This window comes from Ostrea edulis, chromosome 2 (assembly GCF_947568905.1).
Source record: "Ostrea edulis chromosome 2, xbOstEdul1.1, whole genome shotgun sequence".
Taxonomy (NCBI): domain Eukaryota; kingdom Metazoa; phylum Mollusca; class Bivalvia; order Ostreida; family Ostreidae; genus Ostrea; species Ostrea edulis.
In genome coordinates, this window is record NC_079165.1 from 44,112,907 (window position 1) to 44,135,905 (window position 22,999).

General features: G+C 35.2%; 1 protein-coding gene across 1 annotated transcript; it reads left to right on the forward strand.

The window, feature by feature from the left end:
• Positions 1–2,832: 2,832 nt before the first annotated feature.
• On the forward strand, positions 2,833–21,651 carry LOC125679928 (mannan endo-1,4-beta-mannosidase-like). Its single transcript, XM_056153380.1, has 8 exons — positions 2,833–3,022; positions 15,410–15,604; positions 17,316–17,572; positions 17,860–18,044; positions 18,149–18,314; positions 19,083–19,160; positions 19,411–19,558; positions 21,456–21,651. Exons 1-8 carry the CDS (start codon positions 2,833–2,835, stop codon positions 21,641–21,643), a joined length of 1,407 nt encoding a protein of 468 aa, XP_056009355.1. The 3' UTR covers positions 21,644–21,651.
• Positions 21,652–22,999: the final 1,348 nt, after the last annotated feature.

Genomic DNA, 22,999 nt, shown 5'->3' on the forward strand with positions numbered 1-22,999 from the left:
ATTGATTTGGGAAAAGTTTTGCGATTTCAAGTTTACTAAATGTTCTTTAGAATCCACATTTGATTGACACCACTTCTGACATATGTAGTCGCACAGTAAGTTTGAAATTTCTCCTTCACAGCTGTTAATATTTTCGCGAGGAGCAAAGATAGGGGCTTGGTAGAGCAATTACTGGATCCAGAAATGTAAGGGTTTTTATGTAGTTTAGGAATCCAGTATAGGTCTGGTAATTCATATTCATTCGACCAATTGACTGGGATATTAAATGTGTCCAAAACTGAAGCATGGTTTTGAAGATTTTCATCTTTTGATAGAGCAGTTGGAGGATAAGCACGATTACCAAAAGTGGAATTAATGCCAAGTTCGTTTAAAATACAGTTGTAACAAACATTCTGAGAGTATTGCATGGCAATACATAGTCCCCTACTGGAGGCAAAAATTACTGTACCACAACAATATTCAAAGTTCATTATGTAGGTTATGGTAAAAGGGAAAATTGGGGAACCAGGATAGGAAATCAACTACTATACGAGTAGAAACTAGACCAGGAAAAAAAGAGAGATTTATGATTAGGTTTAGGTCTTTAACCAAGTCAATAAATTGTGACATGTAGGTGATCATGAATAATTCAGCTATATTGTTGTATTACTATGCTAGAAGTTTAATGAGTGTAGTACTCTTATCTACAGAAACAAGAAACGTGGATGTAAACTGACAATTCATGCTATTTTTCTAAGTCCAAGGGTCATAACTTAATGAAAAATCAACGGACCGAGATGAAATTCGAACTTGTTATGGCAAAGCAATGTACCATAAATAAAGTTAATATCTGCAAGAACAGAAAAAAGTGCGGAAAACTGGACTGACGGACAGAGAGACGGACGGACGGAGCGCAAACCTAAAGTCCCCTTCGACTTCGTCGGTAGGGGACTAATAATGAGCCTTACAAACAAAAACAATGTTGTTACAAGCTTTGTCAGCTGGAACCAAAACATATTCCTCATGTAACCTATCTAATTCTTTTATCACTTCTGGTTTACAGAAGGATAGATAATATGTACTTTTGTTTTAATGTGTCTGATGCGAGATTTTAATATCCCTCTTATGCTTTTAATCCATTCTGACAATGTGTCAAGTTCTTTTTCATATTTAGCCCATCGTCTGGCATTATCTTCGACAGAATAATAGAGATGAAGTTCTGTTGCCAATTGAAAGACCGCGGTTCTCTGTATTTAGGCCGTTTTAGAATAAGTGATTTGGGGTCCTCATTTTCAACTAAATCAACATCACCAGTAATAACATATCCAGCTGGACTATAGTTGAAAGAAGATGAAGAATAAGAACACGTAAATTAACTTCATACAGTCTTGAATAGTTTTTGTACACCTCATCCTCTTGTATGCAAAACTAATAATGAAGAAGTCCTTCCCCCTTCCAACGTTTTAAACATAGGTTAAACTTAGTGACAAGTACAATGAATACTGCTTAGTCTAAATTAGTTTTTCTGCATTTATAAAACAATTGAACTATCAGCTGAAAGATTGGGTCTGTTTCCTCATATCCTTCAATAGTTTGAAATGTAGATTTTGACACTTGTAATTCTCAAATGCCGATTACATTACTCCTTAATGATGCCACTGAAAACTGACGGGATATGTTGATGTTGGGAGATGTATGAACAAATTATATATCCAAGTGGTGTACTTTTGAGAACCTGTCCACTTTGTAAACGATAGTTTTAAGGTCATTAAGGAAGTTAGCTGCTGAGCTTTTGAGCACAACAGTCTCAATTGAAGTCAGCATTTCGCAAATCCTATGGTCGTTATAACGATCTAGTTCGTCAATACAATTTATCATTGGGTCAAATGCTGTCTGACGTGTTTCATACCGATTGTTAGGCCGTTCTTGACACGGTGATTTTGACTACGGATAACTCCGTTTACCTGATCAGGATATAGGGCTCACGGCGGGTGTGACCGGTCGACAGGGGATGCTTACTCCTCCTAGGCACCTGATCCCACCTCTGGTGTGTCCAGGGGTCCGTGTTTACCCAACTATCTATTTTGTATTGCTTATAGGAGTTATGAGATTGATCACTGTTCGTTATCTTCATCTTTCATCTCCTTCATGTAAAAATCTTTATAGCTTTTCAATAGAGAGAGAAAGTTGCACACTTTTTCATTCAATTTATCAATGAATTAGAAGAGAAATGCAGTGCTTTCACAATACGGAATTCATTTGGTTGTGTTACTATCAGAGTTTAAACCTTTAGTAAACTTAGTCTAGTGTGGTGTTAACCTTTATAGAGGTAAATCTGAATTGTGTTCAAGTCATATCACAAATGTATACAAAATAAGAACCTTTAAAACACTCTTGTCTATTGTTATTTACTCTAAAAGCTGTAATACGGTTAAACATGAGTTGTTTACAAGTCATATCACACCCCAAAAAAAAAAATGTTGCCTTGCCTCGTTTCATTGACGATAGGCTCCTACACAGTTGAGATTTAACGAATAGATTTCAGTCATTCTAGAGCTTGTTTGTAAATGATAAATGATAAGGATGTTTTTGGTTACATAGAGGTATATCGCGAAAAAATGGAAGGAAGACTTATGTATCAAGCGCTACGATAAAAAAAAAATAGATTCATTGCTTAAATCAGAATGTAATATGTGGAGGAACCACGTGACCACTGACGATTATGATCGTGCTTTAGATCAGAGAGAATAATTACACTGTAGTCGATTTTGGAGTAATTAAATTGTTTTTTGGACCCTAAATAATTGCACTGGTATGGTTACACCACAAATACCAGTACAAATCAACGGAAGTATGAGGAGGCTACGGGAGATCAACATACAATACAGGAATAACAACATTGAGACAAAGATAGTTGGCAAGAAAGTGGTTTTTCCCAACGGAAACGTGTTTCGTGAAAAAGTTACAACACCTAGAGCTGAAGATTTGCTATTTGTGGACGAGACAGAAGAGGAAAAGTTAAAAGAAACAAATGTCGTTCAAAGTGAAAGCATTCATTAAGGTGGCAGTGTTTTCACTGCAGTGACAACAAAAGTGAACACATACGCACAGGTTAGTCACTTTTACAAAGAAGTCATGAGTTATCCTGACTTAGCTAGCACGCACCATAAAGTGTTAGCTTATCGTCTACAGGAAGCGCAAGGGAACATCCGCGACGGATTCTGTGACGATGGGGAATACGGAGCGGGACGGAGAGTAGTGAGATTTTTAGGAGATCAATGTGCCACCAACGCAGCATTTGTCATTTCCAGAAAATCATATTGGTCCACGCCGCTTCGATATTATATGCGATACCCTGCTTAACGCTGCCAATATACTCTGAAAGAATTATGCCAAACCTGAATTCTCTGTTTAACATTTTTCGTTAAACTTAAATTATATTGCATAAATATGTGTCTTTAGGCGTATGGATGTACGTATATACTTTTGTATATATTTGTACAATTTTTCTGTTTCGATTTTTGTTTCTATTTTGTTCAGTTTTTGTGTAAAAATGTACATAATCTATTCTCCCATTCCTCCTCTGTAGTATCCAGAAAGCTACAACGGTATATTTCTGTTTTAGTTTGTATATTTTATGTACGTAACGCAAAATTATTATTTTTCGTTGCCTGTTTTTCATGGTTCAAAGATACTGTGCGATATAATGTATTTTTCCGGAAATTTATAGGGTTGTCGGACACATTTTTAAAATTATGTTGTAGTATATAAGTCCGGTTATGAGGGGTACAAAAATAATCATGTTGATTATCTTTAGGTAATCCCAAATCGGCTATATTTCTCTTCATTCTAACCACAGCAGAGGTTGCAATTCATTTTATGTGTAAAGATGTTTCATTTTTGTTTAGTTTTATCGCTATCCTTCTTTTTTCCCTGTACGACGGGGCTTAACAAAACCAGTTCGTGTATTCCAACTTATTTCAAGTTCAGGTCCACACCCAGTATTTCCTACAAGTATACTCCTACTATTGCATCCAAACTTTTTAATTATAAACAAACTTTGCAGTGCCTCGATATAAAACATCTTATACTTAATCCACCTACGTGTTTTTGTTCTTCAATCTTCTTTCAACTATAGTCCAGCTGGACATGTCATTACTGGTGATATTGAAATAATTGAAAATGAGGACCTCAAATAACTTATTCTTAAAGGTCCTAAATACAGAAAACCTCGATCTTACAATTGGCAACAGAACGTCATCTCTGTTATGAATTCTGTCGAAGATTATGCCAAAACGGAGTTCCTGTGACACAGCAAGTGTTGACACATACATAATGTAGGTCTAAATTTGTGGTACGTCACTACAGCTGGACCGGTCGCGGTAGATATTATGTTGCAAAGTTGTGGTGCGTGGTTACCGGTAGTTCGAGTCCCGCTCATGCCATGCCGCATCAAACCTAAGACGTTAACATTGGTACTGATTGCTTTTTCGCCAAACGCTCGGCGTTTAGAAGCGAGCTAGAATGACAGGTCTTTCGGATATGACATCACAAACGGAGGTCCCGTGTCGCGGCAGGCGTTGGTACGCGAAAGAACCCTCGCTGTCACGGCCCTGTGCGCTAAGTGTGGTACTTCGCCTACAGCTGGTGACGTGTCAACATGAGTGAAAATTTTACGACGGGATGTAAAAAAAAAAAAAAAAAAAACAACAAAAAACCAAACAACCAATCACTACAGCTGGCGACGTCTCAATATGACTGAAATAATCTCGACGGGACGCAAAGCATACAAATCCCTTCAATCTGATTATCGAGAGGGACTAGTGAATAGTATGTTGATAAAACTTGCTCCTTATCCTTTTGACTGGCTCAAAACATCTGATTATGATCATATTTAAGATACGCCAACTTTTCTTGTGTGCCGTGCCACATACATGTAAGAATTACGTTCCGGATGATTTGGTAACATGATTCAGCTGTCTTTGTGTACATGAAAGGCGAATATAACGAACAGTGATCAATCTCATACATGTAACTCCTATAAGCAATACAAAATAGAGAGTTGGGCAAACACGGACCCCTGGATATACCAGAGGTGGGATCAGGTTCCTAGGAGGATTAAACACCCCCTGTTGACTGGTAACATCCGCCGTGAGCCATACATGTGAGGTTAATATTTGTGAGGATCTTTTAGACCTTGTAAATTTACTTGCTTGCCCCGGTTTACGTCGTACAATTTGGCTAGTCTTAGAAAAGTTATCGCTTATTTTTAATCGTACGTTTCGGGCTCTTAGCCCTTGCGCAGATATCGCATTGCTTGCACCATCTTTTCACATCAGAGGACATCCCTGGCCAATTCACTCTGCGTATTATTGACTTTAAATTTATCTCCCTTTCTGTTGTCCTAGTTTCATGTAATTCATGAAATATTGTGACCTTATGTTTGTAGGGATAACCAGTAAAATGTTTCTTTATTATAAGCAGAAATCCAATTGTAGTACAAAATGCCTTCTAAAACTGTGTGAAAAAAGTGTTTAACTCGGGAGAGGCATCTAACACAACATTATGTGGAGATTTCTGTATGAACTTTTCGTTCAGATAATCGGGAGCTAAATTACGGTTTATTTACAAATTATTTCCAGTCTTGTTCTTTTTCTTCTGATGTAATCCTGAGGGAGTGGAATTAGAATAGGTTCTCAGAACCTCTTGTTTGTCGTAAGAGGTGGTCCTTTGGAGAAAATTTTCCGCTCAAATCGTTTCCAGAAACTATTCTTGCAGCACTTAATTGAAGTTCTTTCCAACTTATCTGAATCAGTTTGGTTACAACCTCCCCATACTTCTAAAGCATATTCTAATATCGGTCTAACAAATGTGGTGTACATTAATGATAAGTCTAAATTTCAATTTAGTCATTAACCCCATTTTTGGGCCTTTGATTAGTTTTGTAATAGGACCAACTTAGATCCTGAGAGAAAATAACTCCTAAATGTTTATGATAAAGGACTTTGCTGAAACAAATTCTAAGGGACTTTACAGAAATAATAGATTCGGAGTATTTGGATGTGTTTGGGTTGTAAAAGATGCATTTGTCTGTGTCTGAATTACGCTATTCAGCAACATATACTCGTGCAACAAGTGTATATATGTTTTCATCTTCAAGGGGCAAAATACTTTTTCTATGCCATCAGTTTGTCTTTTTAGAGTTTTTTTTAAAACAACCGTTTATATGTACATTATTGACGAGGCATAACAGATATACGGTGTTATATTTTTATTCCACTTTGAGATTTCCCCAAAACTACGTTGTGTTTTAATGTGTTTATTCCTCGAGGAAAATAAAAGTACTCTTGTAAGCTTGTTTCCGCCAGTCTGAGTCAATAATTGTTGGTCATGTATGTATACTGAGTAAACGGTTAATGTAAAAATTTTAAAGCAATTTATAGAGAAATTGTAATTATAAGCATCAAATAATGATGTTTTTGCATTTATTTCTGCGAATTGTGTATATTTTCATAACGCGCGGCATTCATTGTGTCTGGGCGCCTATTCCATGTTACAAGCACTTTGAGTGATTTTCCTTCTTGGAACCCTCGACTTGAATATATCTATAAAGTCTTATCAAGGTTACGGTAAAATTCTAACTTATCAGAGAGAGGTCACTGGACGTGGTAGTACACGGAAATGGTAAGGTTTTAACAAATACCCCTTCAAGTGGACGAATTTCTCTATGCATTACTTATGAGGTCTAAATTGAAATATTCTTTATATTCTATTTGCAACCAATTAATCTTAGGGGAAAGCCATAACGTGAAAATAAGGACATTCTTCAATGAACAAATCTTGTTCAATAGGTACACTGTAAATTCTTTGTGCATGAGATCAAGATGTAAACAACACAAAACTCTGACTGCAGTGATAGCTTAGCTTTTTAATTGTCTATAACAAGCTATTCTAAAAACTTCTTTGCTTTCTCCGTTATCCTCCCACCACTGCATCATGAAATAGATCATTTTAACTACAGGTTATATCATGTCTTGTGCTGCATCCAACTGCCTGTTATTCATTGAGTAACAGTACAGTCTAATAGCTATTTTACATAAGCATTTTCTGAGGGTTTCGCCAGACATTACTTCATTAAGTTTTTCAACCCGTAAATCATTTATGCCTGCTGAAATTATGAGTAAAGAAGAAAGAGTCGGTATGACGCAGAACAATAATTCATCAACGAACGAAGATCGTATCAGATATAGTATAATGTCTGTATGACGTAAAACAATAATTGATATATCTCGTACAATAAACTGAAAGTATTAATTTCGCAGATTATTTTACTTAGAAGTACTAGTATTTGATCGCATGATAAATATCTTGGCTTACCCTCAAGCGAATCGGACACTTGGCCAGCTGTATACCAAGAAAAACAACCCATGCTAAATAATTCAACATTTTCTTTCATGAGATAGTGTATATCGTTGTTATATGAATTTTATTTTATTGTATATATAACATACAAAAGAATGAGAAACAAGTTTTGATATCGACAATTTGTGGTACATGTCTTATCGATTTAGTCCTACCATTGTTTACCCCTATATAGGTAAAATCTCTACAGTCGTACATTAACTGATATTTAGATGTATTATGATAAATCAATATTTTTACTTGACTGATAAAAAAATACATATTAGATAATGTAAAATTTATACGGTACCAATTTTGATGCACCAGATGCGCATTTCGACAAATAATGTCTCTTCAGTGATGCTCAACCGAAATGTTTGAAATCCGAAATAACAATGAAGTTTTAGAGCTATTATAGCCAAAAAACAGCGTGCCAAAAAAGTGGAGTCAAATTCGTCTAAGGATATGAGCTATGCATGAGGGAGATAATCCTTAATTTTGAAATGAATTTCTAAATTTTATAACAGCAATTAAATATACATGTACATCCGTATTTTTAAGCTAGTAACGAAGTACTTAGCTACTTGGCTGTAGAGACCCTCGGGGACTAACAGTCCACCAGCAGAGGCCTCGACCCAGGGGTCATAATGTAAAACTTATACGGTACCAATTTTGATGCACCAGATGCGCATTTCGACAAATAATGTCTCTTCAGTGATGCTCAACCGAAATGTTTGAAATCAAACAATCCTGTAGGAAAAAACTGTACTGGAAAAAATCCAGAAAATTCTCATGGGATTTGAAAAATAAATTAACTCTGGTAACATACATATTTTGAGGGGGGAAATTAAGATCAAAACAACAGCCAAACATCAGTTGAGGCCGCCATGAGACGGCCGATTATCTGTTACGGGTTTAGAAAACTGTGGGCCTACATTTAAAGGATGATAAACTATTAAAATTATACATGTACATTTCAAATGTCACCATTCTATTAAATCAAATTATAGTATCTAATCTCAATTTTGAAAAATAACTTTAGATTTTTTTTGCGAATCTAATATCGGTATATGGAATTTGTTAATGTTTGCATTGAAAGGGACAAAATTTTCCTTAAAGTAACCAGTACGTTACTTTTTAAACTATAGTCATATAGATATGGTATTGATTTATACATGCATTTGTCGCGGACACATTTTCATTGAATATATCCATATATTTCCCCTTTTCTAATTCATAACCAAATTAGTGTGATTTGAACATTTCTTTAGGCTATTTATATACTGTTTTCGAATGTCTTAAAAGCTAACCTTGCAAGCAATTAATATACTAGTACATTTTCTATCCTATCTTTGTAAGCTATATCATGTTTATTATAGAGGGCTAATACAAAGCACAATTGTATTTTCAAAAGAATATCAATATATTTTTGTTAAGAATTGAAAAAGCTGGGTTTTTAAAAAAATTAAATACAAACATTCTAGGTGTGAGTTATTTTTATTTCTTTAGAGATGAAAGCTGAATCTGCCAGCATGAATTATAGTGAAGGGCCGAATGTAGGAAAAATAAGCTTCGATATAAAAACATGAAGGTATCGAAATGGTTTTGTTTACATAGTTTTGATGGTTACCAGGAAGTTGAGACGGAACATGACGCTTGTGTCAATAAGTTTTTCTTGTTACGTCTTTGTCCTGACTTTAAGTTTTCTTGTTACGTCTTTGTCCTGACTTTAAGTTTTCTTGTTACGTCTTTGTCCTGACTTTAAAGTTCACTGATACATGTAACTATGAAGGACTATAGTTTGTAACGTTTATTTTAATTTAGATTCTGATACCAGTATTAACAATATTTTGGTTCCTCGGTTTGGAGCCCTGTGGAGGTAAGGAAAAGCCTTGATTATGATTTCTTCAGTGCTAGTGAAAGGTGAAGATAACGAACAGTGATCAATATACCAAAGCATTGCGATTTATACTACTACATCAGCGAATTCCACTCACTATCAATGTACATCATATATTGATTGATTGAATATTGTTTAACGTCCCTCTCGAGAATATTTCACTCATATGGAGACGTCACCATTGCCAAAATTTAGGCCTATGCTCGGAGCTTACGGCCTTTGAGCAGTGATAGATCTTTGTCCTGCCACACCTGCTGTGACACGGGACCTCGGTTTGTATGGTCTCATCCAAAGGACCGCCCAATTAAGTCGCCTCTAACGACAAGCAAGGGGCACTGAGGATATATTCTAACCCGGATCCCCACAGTAATTATAGTAAAGAAAAATCGCTTAACTGTTCGTCACTAAGGGATCGGCCATTATTCCAACATATATAAATTAATATCATGAATTATCTTCGTAAGAATCTAGTATTAGGATGGGACTTTGTTTTCTAATGAATAGCGTTTTGATCCTTTGAGATTTTGATCCAGCCGTAAGGGGTGGATACATAGCTCTTTGGTCTGTCGCAATATTTTACTAGAGAGTTACATATTTGCAGACTCTCCTACAAATATACTTCTACTACTGCATCCAAACTTTTTAATTATAAACAAACTTTGCAGTGCCTAGATAAAGACCATCTTATACATAATCCACCTACGTGTTCTTGTTCTTCATCTTCTTTCAACTATAGTCCATCTGGACATGTCATTACTGGTGATGTAGATAAATAGTCCAGCTGGACATGCCATTACTGGTGATGTTGATATAGTTGAAAATGAGGACCTCGGATCACTTATTTTTAAAGGTTCTAAATACAGAGAACCTCGATATTTCAATTGGCGACAGAACTTCATCTCTATTATGAATTATGTCGAAGATTATGTCAGACGATGGGCTTAATATGAAAAAGAAAACTTGGCACATTGTCAGAATGGATTAAGAGGATTATTAAAATCCCGCATTAGACACATCAAAACAAAAGTACGTACCATCTATCCTTCAGTGTTTCGTAAACCAGAAGTGATAAGAGGATAAGATATGTTACATGAGGAATATGTTTTGGTTCCAGCTGACAAAGTTTGTAACAACATTGTCTTTTGTTTGTAAGGCTCATGATTACAACTGTATTTTAAACGAGCTTGGCATTAATTCCGCTTTCGGTTATCGTACTTATACACCAACTGCCCTTTCAAAGAATGAAATTGTTTTAAAAACCATGCTTCAGTTTTAGACACATTTAATATCCCAGTCAATGGGTCGGATAAATATGAGTTACCGTACCTACATACGTATACTGGATTCCTAAACTTCGTTAAAAACCGTTACAAACAAAGATACTTTACTGGATCTAGTAAATGTTCTACCAAGCCCCTATCTTTGCTCCTCACGAAACTATTAACGGCTGTGAAGGAGAAGCTCCAAACGTATACTGTGCGACTACATATACCAGAAGTGTAAATCCACTGTAGATTCTAAAAAAAATTCTAAAGAACTTTTAGTGAATTTGAAATCGTAAAACTTTTCTCAAATCAACAACATCAAAATGTTTTACATTTCAACACTTTAAACAACCATTCCTTACGATAAATTAAAGACTAGATTTTGACATCATCGACAGTTACTTCTTCAACAAAATGGAAATATTCATATCTAGTGATCAGTCATCCAAACAATTACTTTGTAAAACACCACTCTGATTCCATGAACAATTACTCTAAAGTTTAAATAAAATTATGCTGGAGTTCCTCTTTGACAATATCTTCGTAGTCTTTGGTGATCAAGTCTTCCCACAGTCTGTTGGAATTACCATGGGCACGAATTGTGCTCTTTTGTTAGCTGACCTGTTTTTATATTCATATGAAGCAGAATGTATTCACTATTCGTTACCTTTCATTCAAAAACTTGTACGTGAGAAGAAAAAATCGTTTGTTTTGGCTTTCAATTCGACATTTAGATAGATCGACGACGTTTTATCTATTAACAATAATAATTTTAATTCATATGTCAATTCGATATATCCCTGTGAACTTGAAAGACACCACAGAGTCATCTTCTTGTGCTTCCTACTTACATGTAGATATTTTATTAGAAATTTACTATGATGTGGATCTGTAAAAAATAAATAGATTAAACTATGACAAAAAATTAAGGCAATAATTCAACAATGGAATAAAAGAAACCTGACACCAGTAGGAAAAATTACACTTATCAAATCACTTCTTATATTACAGTTTAATCATTTATTTATTTCCTTACTCAGTCCTACGGATAATACATTGAAAGAATTAAATGATTTATTTTTTCATTTTCTATGGCAGTCTAATATTGACAAAATTAAACAGAAAGTAAGTACGCAAGATTATACAAATGGTGGGCTAAGAATGGTAGATTTGAAATGTTACATTAAGGAATTAAAATCAACTCTAAGTGGAAAATTTTCTTGGAGAGGTTGATTGATATTGATAAGTTGTTAAACAAAGAATCAGACTACATTGACCATATTAAGGAAAACATACTAAATACTTTTTGGATAGATGTATTGGTGGCTTTCAAGGAAATTCAAGATGATTATGTTATTGAAACCTGGCTAGATTATATATGCCAACCACTATGGTATAATGATAGAATTAGAATTGGAAATCAGTCTGTGTTTTTAAAGTCTTGGTATGAAAAAGGTGTAAAATTTGTCCATGATTTAGTAGATATAAATAGTAATATATTATGTCTGGAAAAACTTCAAAATCAATTCAACATTAAAATTAACCATTTGAGCTACATAGGAATTAGGCAAGACATACTGACCGATATAAAGAAGTTTAATTTTCATAAAGAGGAAATCATTATTAAACCATACATACCATTGAATATCAAAGTTTTTGTATTATCAAAAAAGGGTTCTAAACCCATGTATAAAATTTTGAATAAACAAATGGTGAAGCCAGTGGGTGAAAAAAAGTGGGATAGATATTTCAACATCACTTAAAAACAGGGGAAATTAATATATGATCTGCCTTTTGGTGCAAAATTGAATAGGGTTATACACACACATTATTTAATTGATAGTAGTATCATCAAATCAAAATATTGAGCAGACAATATCTTCCTATGTCAAGAGTGAATTGACCATGTGACCTAAAAATAAATAGGGGTCATCTTCTCCTGAATATACACCACTGTACTAAGTTTGATGTCTATCAAGCAAAGGGTTCTCAAGATATTGAACGGATAGTATATTCCTATGTCTAGTTTGACCCTTGACCTTTTACCATGTAACCTCAAAATCAATAGGGGTCATCTCCTGAAGACGTATCAGTGTACCAAGTTTGATGTCTGTCAAGCAAAGGGTTCTCAAGATATTGAGCGGGCATATTCCTATGTCCAGTTTGACCCTTGACCATGTGACCTCAAAATCAATAGGGGTCATCTTCTCCTGAAGACGTACCAGTGTACCAAGTTTGATATCTGTCAAGCAAAGGGTTCTCAAGATATTGGATGGACAGTATATTCCTATGTCCAGTTTGACCTTTGACCATGCGACCTCAAAATCAATAGGGGTCATCTTCTAAAGATGTACTGGTGTACTAAGTTTGATGTCTGTCAAGCAAAGGGTTCTTTAGACATTGAATGGTCAGTATATTCCTATTCCCAGTTTGACCTTTGACCATATGACCTCAAAATCAATAGGGGCCATCTACTCCCTAGGATGTACCAGTGTGACAAGTTTGATGTCTTTCAAGCAAAGGGTTCTCGAGATATTGAGCGGACATTCTATTCCTATGTCCAGAGTAGATTGACCCTTGACCTTTTAACCTGAAAAACAATAGGTGTCCTCTTCTACTCATAACCAACCCACATATGAAATATCATTATCATCAAGTGAATGGTTCTCGAGATATTGGGCGGACATGTGGTCTACCGACCGACCGATAGGTGCAAACCAATATGCCCCTCTTCTTTGAAGGGGGGCATAATTAATCATTATATTCTCACTACAAGTAGTTTTATGTTTAAAAGTGGCAAAGTAAACTCAAATACCAACTCTCTCTCTCTCTCTCTCTCTCTCTCTCTCTCTCTCTCTCTCTCTCTCTCTCTCTCTCTCTCTCTGAAAACGACACAAAATATATACATAGGCTTAGATGATTATGTGATATTAGATATGATATCAAAGATCTAGATATGTTTACCATATATTTATGCTTGACATCAATAATGTACTTTATGTATTGTCATCATATATTCACATACATGTATGATAGTGTATATGTTCATATGGAAATAATTGTTGTAACACCAAAAAAAAATATTAGTCTCCTATCTACATGGCTTAAATATTGCAACCAAATAAAAACCGGCGTAAAACATCAATCAATCAACCGAAGAAATCGAAGGGTACTTTACTTCGGTTTCCGCTCCGTCCGTCTGTATGTCTGTCCGTCAGTCCTGCAAATAAGTTTTCTACACTTTTTTCTCTGTTCTTGCAGATATTTATTTCATATTTGGTACTTTGCTTTGCTATAACAAGTTTCAGATCAAATTCGAATTTGGTTTCAGTTTGTTGATTTTTCACCAAGTTATGGCTCTTCGACTTAGAAAAATTGCATGAATTATCAGTTTTCCGCAGTTTTTTCTTTGTTTTTGCAGATATTCATTTGATATTTGGTACATTGCTTTGCCATAACAAGTAACAGATCAATTTTGGTTTTGGTTCGTTGCATTTTCACTAAGTTATGGCCCGTGGACTAGGAATATATGAACGTTTTTAGTTTTGTCAGTCAAGGTAGTTCTAGAACAACAAGAAGTAGCGATAGTGGCATTTTATATTTACCAAAAGTTCAAACTGAATATTATAAACGGTCTGTTAAGATATCCTCCACAATTTTATGGAATCAGTTGCTATTACATCTTTTAAATCAGCATATTTGCAGCAGCATTATTACTCAAAAAAGTAATATATAGATATGTATAATGTTATTTTCTCCCAAGTGATATCGTGTATATATTTCATGTATATATTTTATATTATCTATTTTTCTATTTTTTCATTTATCTGTCTGTGAATCTGTTTCATACAGGACCACAATGTACACTAGTCACTTGATACTAATTGTGCTATCCTGTCTAAATAAAGAATTGATTATTATTATTTGTATTGCTTATAGTTGTGAGATTCATTACTCTACGTCATCTCCACCTTTCATGTATAAAACACTATAATGGTATCTTAAATATTCAGTTTCTTACAACTAGCACATTAATTTCGTCCGTAAACATTGTTTACATGATAATCTTGAATCATATTCACCGTCAGCTTTCAACGGTTAGACAAGTTCTTTTCTCTAATTCCAATCATTGTTGTTAGGGAATTCTCGTGGGAGCTTGCTTCCTTAATCAGTGCAGCGGACCAGCTATATCTTTATAGGCGAAGTGATATATTCAATGTTCCAAATCGTCTTTTCTTTGCTTTCATTTTAATGTTACGTTTTATGAACTCGGATAATCCAAGTAAACGTGTAGTGGATCGGGCTATATGGACCGTGGATATCAGCCTAGATAGCTCTGGTAGTGGATCGTGCTATATGGACCGTGGATATCAGCCTAGATAGCTCTTTGGTTCGAGTCTCTGATTAGTAAAACAGGGGGTTCCAGGTTCGATTCCTGGTTCAACCTTAGATTTTCTCCTTTCCTGTTACATTTGGTGCCGTTGGCCACCCCTGGACTCGTACGCAAGAGTAATCAATGACAAAATAAATCTGGGTAGTGTCTCTTCGAGGGAGAAGACAATTTAAATTAAATGAGGAATTTTCTGGTTTCGGCTACATGTATATGGACTGTGAATATCGGCCTGAATAGCTCAGTGGTAAGAGCACCTTACTAGTAATGTAGGGGTCCGGAGTTCGATTCCCGGTCCTACCATAAATTATCTCCTTTCCTGTTAAAGATGTACATTCAAAGCGAACATTTATTTTGATAGATACCCCGTGGACACCCGGTTGTTCATCGTTGTATCAGACAGATCAACACATTATATCTATCTTTTAAACTTTCTATGGAAGCCATTACATATATTTTATACATATATTTCAGGAATTTTAGCTGTCTGCAAGAAAAATTCCCAGTTCATATGCAATGATGAGCAACCGACATTTCTTGTTGGTGCCAACCAGGCTTGGTTTAACTATGCCACTGGAGACTTCGGAAACCGTCTATATTTTACCATATCTATCATTCCTCTCAAGACTTACCTCACTACACTAAAACTGGCTGGTGGAAATTCTATAAGTATGTTTGTTATCAGCTTTGCCAGAGTTGTGGCATACAATTTTGAAGAATGATATTGTTTTCAGGTCACCTGGGTCAACTCAGGTGACCTATTGCAATTAGTCAGCGTCCGACATCGTTCGTTGAAAATTGAACATATTTAACTTCTTGATAACTACCTTCTCGATTCTTTTCAAATTTGGTATGAAGCATCTTTGGGGACTTGGGGGATATAAATTGTAATTTTCAGGACTCCTGCACCCCTGGGTCCTTTGGGCGAGGCAAAAACTGCCAACAATTGACCAATTTTCAAAAAATCTTATTCTCTAGAACCACACATTTGTCAGAAAAACTAAATGCACAATGATGTATAACAGGAAGGCCGCTAACAAAATCATAAATTTCATGATCCCCTCTGACTCTAGGGCGGGGCCAATCTTGGGGTATAGTGTTCATTGTACTCTACATTTGAATATCATCTTATCGAATGCTATTGATATTAAATTGAAACTAAATTGATATTTAGAAATAGCAGACAGTCCTTTACCGAAATTGTAAACGTGATAATTCCAGGGATAGAGGTTTTGGTATCAGGGTGAGGCCAAAATATTCAGTGATTAAGTGTGTTACAATTGAAGATTTTAAACTTCTTGATAACTACCATTCCAGGTTTTTTCAAATTTGATATGAAGCATCTTTGCGACAAGAGGGTTATAAATTGTAAATTGCGGGACAGTTGCCTTCCTGTGGCATTATGGTAGAACAACCAAATTTTCAAAACAATTTTCGACAACAGCATATGTATGAAGAAAAACTATATGCATAGTGATGTAAATCAGAAATGCCTCTACAAAAATTGTAAATTTCGTGATTCCCGGGGTATAGTTTATAACCCCAAGGCGGGGCCAAACTTGGTATATAATATTTATGTGTAAAACATTATTAATTGAAACTAAATGGATATTTAGAATGAGCAGGTAGTCCTTTACCAAATTTATTTTGATGATCCCAGGGATAGGGGATTTGGTATCAGGGTGGGGCCATAATGATCAGTGATCAAATGTGTATACAATTGAACATTTTTAACTTCTTGAGAACTACCATTCTAATTCTTTTCTTTTGTATGAAGCAGGTTTTGGACAAAGAGGACATGAATTATAATTTTCAGGACTCTTGCTCCCTCGGGACCTTAAGGGCTTAAAAAACTGCCAAAAATTCACCAAATTTCAAATATCTTCTCTACAACCGCATATCTTTAAGAAAAATAAATGCATAGTGATGTAGAGCAGGAAGGCCTTTACCAACACTGTAAATTTCATGATCCCCTCGGTAGACTCTAGGACGTGTTCAAATTAGTCATCGTAATTATGCTTCATATTTTATATTACGTAAAGTTTTTCATCAGTGTAGGCACATTCGGAGGCATTGAAGTTTTAAGAACATATCTTGTTTATAGTGTTGCTTAATGTTAGAATTTAACGTAAATATTCAAAACAGGAATTTTTTTCAAAATTTCAAAGCCCTTGGTATTAGTGATACTTTTAACTAATACTGAGGTGACCGTTAAGGTCTATCGGCCTCTTGTTTAAACGCAAATTCAATAAGATGCCCACAAAACCCACATAATTTTAAACTTGATAATTTGTACATTTCTGTTTACAGTTTACAAAAATCATGCCCAATAATGTGAACAAAAAATCATATGAAAGTAATATGTGGTGAATATTTTTAGGATTGTTCCTCCACATTGAGGGGCAGGGGACCCCAATGTTTGGCCCCGGAGGTATCGTGCTAGGGACTGATCTCCAGCAGTCATTGATACCAGAGTTAATGGAATACCTCAAATTTGCTCATATGAACCAGATCTTCGTGTTTATTTGTCTATGGAACGGTGCATTTGTGACGCCTGTTGTTAACGAAAGACTCCATGGTTTGATTAAAGATGAAATCAAATTACAAAGCTATATTGCTACAGCTCTGACACCAATAGTAAGAACATACCTATTCATAACGGACTTAGATACATTTATACATATAATTATTATACTTGTTATGCCTTTACGCCTTAATTTTCGTTCATATAAAATTTAGATTCTTGAATTATCAAAATATCATTCACTATATTTCTGTGGTTTTCATATTGTTAATTGATATTTCTACAAACATTTACAACAGGCTTTTGCAGGTGTGGGCTTACCTCATGCAAGTTCTCTATAACGAAAGGAACTGAGCTGTTCGATAAACTAATTAATATGATTAAGTTTGATTGTAAATAGGTGACAGCCGTAATGAACGAGCCAGCATTGGCAGGTTGGGACATCATCAATCAGCCAGAAGGTGTGATGAAAAGAAATATATCGGATAAAAACCCGTGTTGGGATAACACATTTTTGGAGCTAAAGGCTTCGGGGAGAGCTATTGGATGGGCAAAGGAGCTATATACGCCAAAGGAAATTCAAAGGCAACTTCAAAGCTATATTAGTAACTTATAATTATAGTCAATGACTCATTCCCATGGCATTTGGGAAATCGTATAAGTAAATGAAATTTCATATTATATTATAGGTTTATTAATCTCCAAGCTTCGGCGATTCGAAAACTTTACAAAGCCCAGGGTAAGGAACCCCTAATTACAGCTAGCTCCTTCAATATCATCACAAACACCTTCCAGTGGAATTGTAAAAACCTGTACCACGATTACTGCTTGAATATCTCGGGAGGCGCCGATGACGTAAGTTGACAAGAAATTGTGTCATATTTTCTTTATATTTTTGTCTCTGTGAATTCACAAAATAACACACCAATCTAATCGATTACAAAATCAAACTTGTATATCCCGCTCCTCTACATGTACGATTCATATCTTTATTGAAAGTGTATATATTGTAGAGAAGCGGAATATACAAGTCTAACTTTAATTAGAATGTACAGTACCACACACATATAACAAAGTACAAAATATGTAATTGTAATTAAATATAACATGACATAGTATTGTTACATTCGGATCGAGATCGGATAGAATATTCCACTATTGTACTTTTATCACTTTCTTGAGTAATAAACCTGTGATGTTTCATTGTATATAATTCTTGATAAAAAAAAAAAAAAAACACAGTTAAGACCGTTTTATGTCGACATGCATGTAAATTTCTATCATGCGACAGTATTGCTATGCATAGTGCCAATTGGATCGCGCGCTCGTCCCATTTCGAAACCGGTAAGAAGACTCGGTCGTAGAACGGCGCAAGGATTGCATCAAATCGATGCATTTCTTCGCTGGAAGCGCGCCAGTGGATGAAGTTAAAAAACCAGAACCGAATCCTAATATAATGTTTTAAAAAAAAAGATTTTCACCATAAATTCACCACACCACCCCACTTTTGTGTATGCATTCTTTGATAGTTGTCAGTGTTTTTCTTATAGCTATCTGATTTTTCAAACATGCATCAATAGTTGCCAATCCTTTTCGGGTTTACTAAATAATGTTATTTTCCAGGGTTATTTAAGTTTTTGGTCTACACATTCCTTTGATATCAAGAGCGAAGGGCGTTATGACGACTGGGCACCATTCAATGTAGGTATCGTACATGTCAAACTGTTTTGATATCAATTTACAGCATTGGAACTATTGCATCAATTCAATACATATGTGTGACCGGTCGACAGGGGATGCTTATTCCTCCTAGGCTCCTGATCCCACCTCTGGTGTGTCCTGGGGTCCGTGTTTGCCCAACTCTCTATTTTGTATTGCTTATTGGAATTATGAGATTGATCACTGTTCGTTATCTTCACCTTTCATGTGTAATCTTACACTTATTTCAAAGCATTATTACTCCGAGTATCACATGGGCGGAGATCACCTTCCACCGAGACCACTGGTCATCGCAGGATTTAGCGAGGTGCGAGGACGCCCCCACTCCAAGTGGGATATCGTGAAGCAGTTCAAGTACCTTTATTCCAATGGTTATTCCGGTACGTCATCTTTCGTACCATCAAGTTCCACATGGAACACAAACTTACAAATTTCGTAGACATTCAGGGTAAAGTAATTTTTTTACCACATCGATGGATATCCTAGGCACCTGATCCCACCTCTGGTATATCCAGGGATCCTTGTTTGCCCAACTCTCTATTTTGTATTCCTTATAGGAGTTATGAGATTGGTCACTGTTCTTTCATATTGTGCAAAGTGCTATTTATTTTTACCCGTGTTTAGTATTTTGTCAGTGATAAACCTTTTCTATTTTTGGAATTTCATTTCTCGCTAAAACACTGACACGCATGTTACTCTTCAACTGATATTTATATTTTCATTCATGATTGAAAAGGAAGTCAGCCATTATGACGATGTGTTACCCCTCCTTAAGTGATTTGTAAACATGATTCAGTTTCCTACATGTATCAATGCTGCGCCTTTGAATGTTACACATATGTATGTGTTATGCAGTATTACTCTCGATGTCGGTGTGTATTTTGGGGGAAGGAAAAGTCTATAAACATTTTTGCACCACCAACCAATGATTTCTCAAGGTATCGTCTAACTGAAAACCACATATAGACTATAAAACCACTCGACAGGTTGTGACTGAAAATAAAATCCTGTAGGAAATTAACATTCCTACAGAATATTTTGTGAGAAATAATTATGCTCCCTTTGAAAAGAAAGAGGCATATTTGTTTTGCACATGTCGGGTGGTCGGTCTGTAGATCAAGTCTTGTCCGCTCGATATCTAAAGAATCCTTTGCTTGACAATTAGCAGACATTTTACAGAGTTAAGGGTCAGTCAGAGTCAGCTATGTAGACCAATTCTTGTCCGCTCAATATCAAAAGAACTTTTTGCATGACAATTACCAAACTTAGAACAATGGTGCCTCTAGAGAGTAGATGACTCCTATTGATTTTCAGGTCACAAGATAAAGGTTTGGACACAGAAATATATTGTCCGCTCAATATCTTGAGAATGATTTGCTTGAGAGACATCAAACTTGGTACACCAAAGGAGTACCCTAGATGACTCGTATCGATTTTGAGATCACAAGTTCATGGGTAAAACTGAACATGATAAATACTGTCCGCTTAATATATTGAGATTCATTTGCTTGAAAGACATAAAACTTGGTATACTCACTTCTCCTAAGAAGTAGATAACCCCTCCAAAGGTCAAGGGTTAATCTGGACATAGTAAGATATTGTCCACTCAATATCTTGAAAATGTTTTACTTGAAAGACATCAAACTTGGTACAATGGTTCTACATAAGGAGTAGATTACCCTTATCAAGGTCATGATTTAATTGACTGGTGGTTAGGGAATGTCTGTACGGTATCTAGAGAGATTAAACTTTTATCATGGTTGCTACTGACTAGTACATGTAGATATCCCATATTTTATCACTATCACTACAGGCATTCTTAATGAAAAGCATATCCTTTTCAATATTGCTGCATCCGGGGGAGGGGGGGGGGCATATATGATTCTAAAACATTTCTTATTTTTTATAAGATTTTTTCCAGAGGGGATTCTCTCATCTTTCAGAAGAGGTGGTCTATAACAAAGATTTCTTTTGAAGACTGCAGATGTTCAACAGGGTGGTACATTTCTTTTCCTTTGAGAAGTCATTGGTTTGTAAATGCAACAATCATCGTACAAGACTTCTTGTATCATTAAGGAATGAATTTTTTTTTTTTCGTTGGATGGAGGTATACCACGAAAGAAAGACAGAAGACTGCATCATTGCGCGTAAAATTAAATGATTACATGATCCTCTCATCCATTGATACTTAGGATTAAAAACTGCTTCATTTCGAAATGACAGTATATAAAAATGCATTGAAGATAACAATTGTACAAAATCATATTTTTTTCACAGGTGGTTGGACGTGGCAAATGAATGCACAGGGACCAGACACGGATGACTGGATTACTCAAGCGAAAGGGATTAGTTCATTGAGGGGAAAATACGGAATTTCCGTGGGAAGTTTTGGTGCCCTCAGTAGCCCCCTGGGATCGTTAATTCCAAAGGATCTTAATATCACAGCTAATATGGTTGGAAAATAAATTGCATAATTGGCGATAGCATAAAACAAAGGTTTGTTTCTTCGATTTTATGGAGAACACTGTTTCAAAATGCACATTTGGTCAAAATGTAGCATTGGGAAAGGGGGTTGTTAAGTTGTATTTGATGTTTTATTTCTGCCCAAGTTATGATCAATTAATACCGAGAATTTCAAAAATAATCCTTCAAAAACCCCAACCAACATTTGGAATAAGTATGATAATAAAATTACAATCAGACACGTACATTGTAGCATCGTGTTGGGGGGGGGGGTGTTTATTTCACAACTGCCTTAAAATTGTTGACAAGCAATATAATTTTCAAATGCAAACCTGTACATCTTAAATTGTCGGGGGAGGGAGCTATGGTTGATCCTTCAGTTCAATTCATCGATTAAAGTTTACATTACCACAACAATTCAATACTATTACTTGTATTCAATGTTTAACGAAAGGATAATGAACAATTTTGAAGGGTTTAAATCAGCATAATTGTTTATTGTTAAACAACGATGAAAGTGAAGTAGATGACTAGTAAATGATTAGAAGCTGACATTTTTGCACTTGACACTTTTTGATTAGTTATCTGCACTTTGTAAAAATAAGAAAAATCTAATTTACTAAAAATGTGTGTGGCAAATGATTAATTTTATTTCATAATTTCATAAAGAGAGAGTGTTTATAACTTTCTACCAAGATATTTCTTATATAATTTGTTTTAAAAATATTTTAATAGAACTTGCTTTTCCCATAGACTTCAATCATTATGTTAAATTCTAGGTTAAATAAATCAAGCAGTAAACAAAATTTTGAAAATTCCTCTGGTGGATTATTTCTATTATATGAACCCTTCAAAATGATTCCATGATTACAAAAATCCCACCTATTTACTAGATATGAAATATTGTTATACATCGAATACCTTAAAAGTGGGGTCATGCTATAGATCGAACCTTGCACGTAAAAATAACCAACTTTACATGTAATAATTCCAAATAAAAAAAAAGTACGTCGTAGAAAAAAGGAGGCTTTGTTTGTATTTTTACTGCGAGTCGGATAATTATTTTTGTGTACATTTGAGTAATTGAAATACAGGTCAAGCTGTGTAATGTAAGTTGATTTACACAAAAGATTTCATAACACGTGCAAAACACCTCCCAAATTTCAACAGAAAGATTACAGTGGAGGTACCGATTCGATATAATTAACATGTTCCTTTTATTGGTACATGATGTATTTATAGCAACAAGTACCTTTGTCCACAGTGTGAAATAAAAACATGTTAATATTGTAAATGCGTTCATTTACACATATCTAATTGGTTTCGTGTTTTGGCAGTCGAAAATAGGGATACAAATC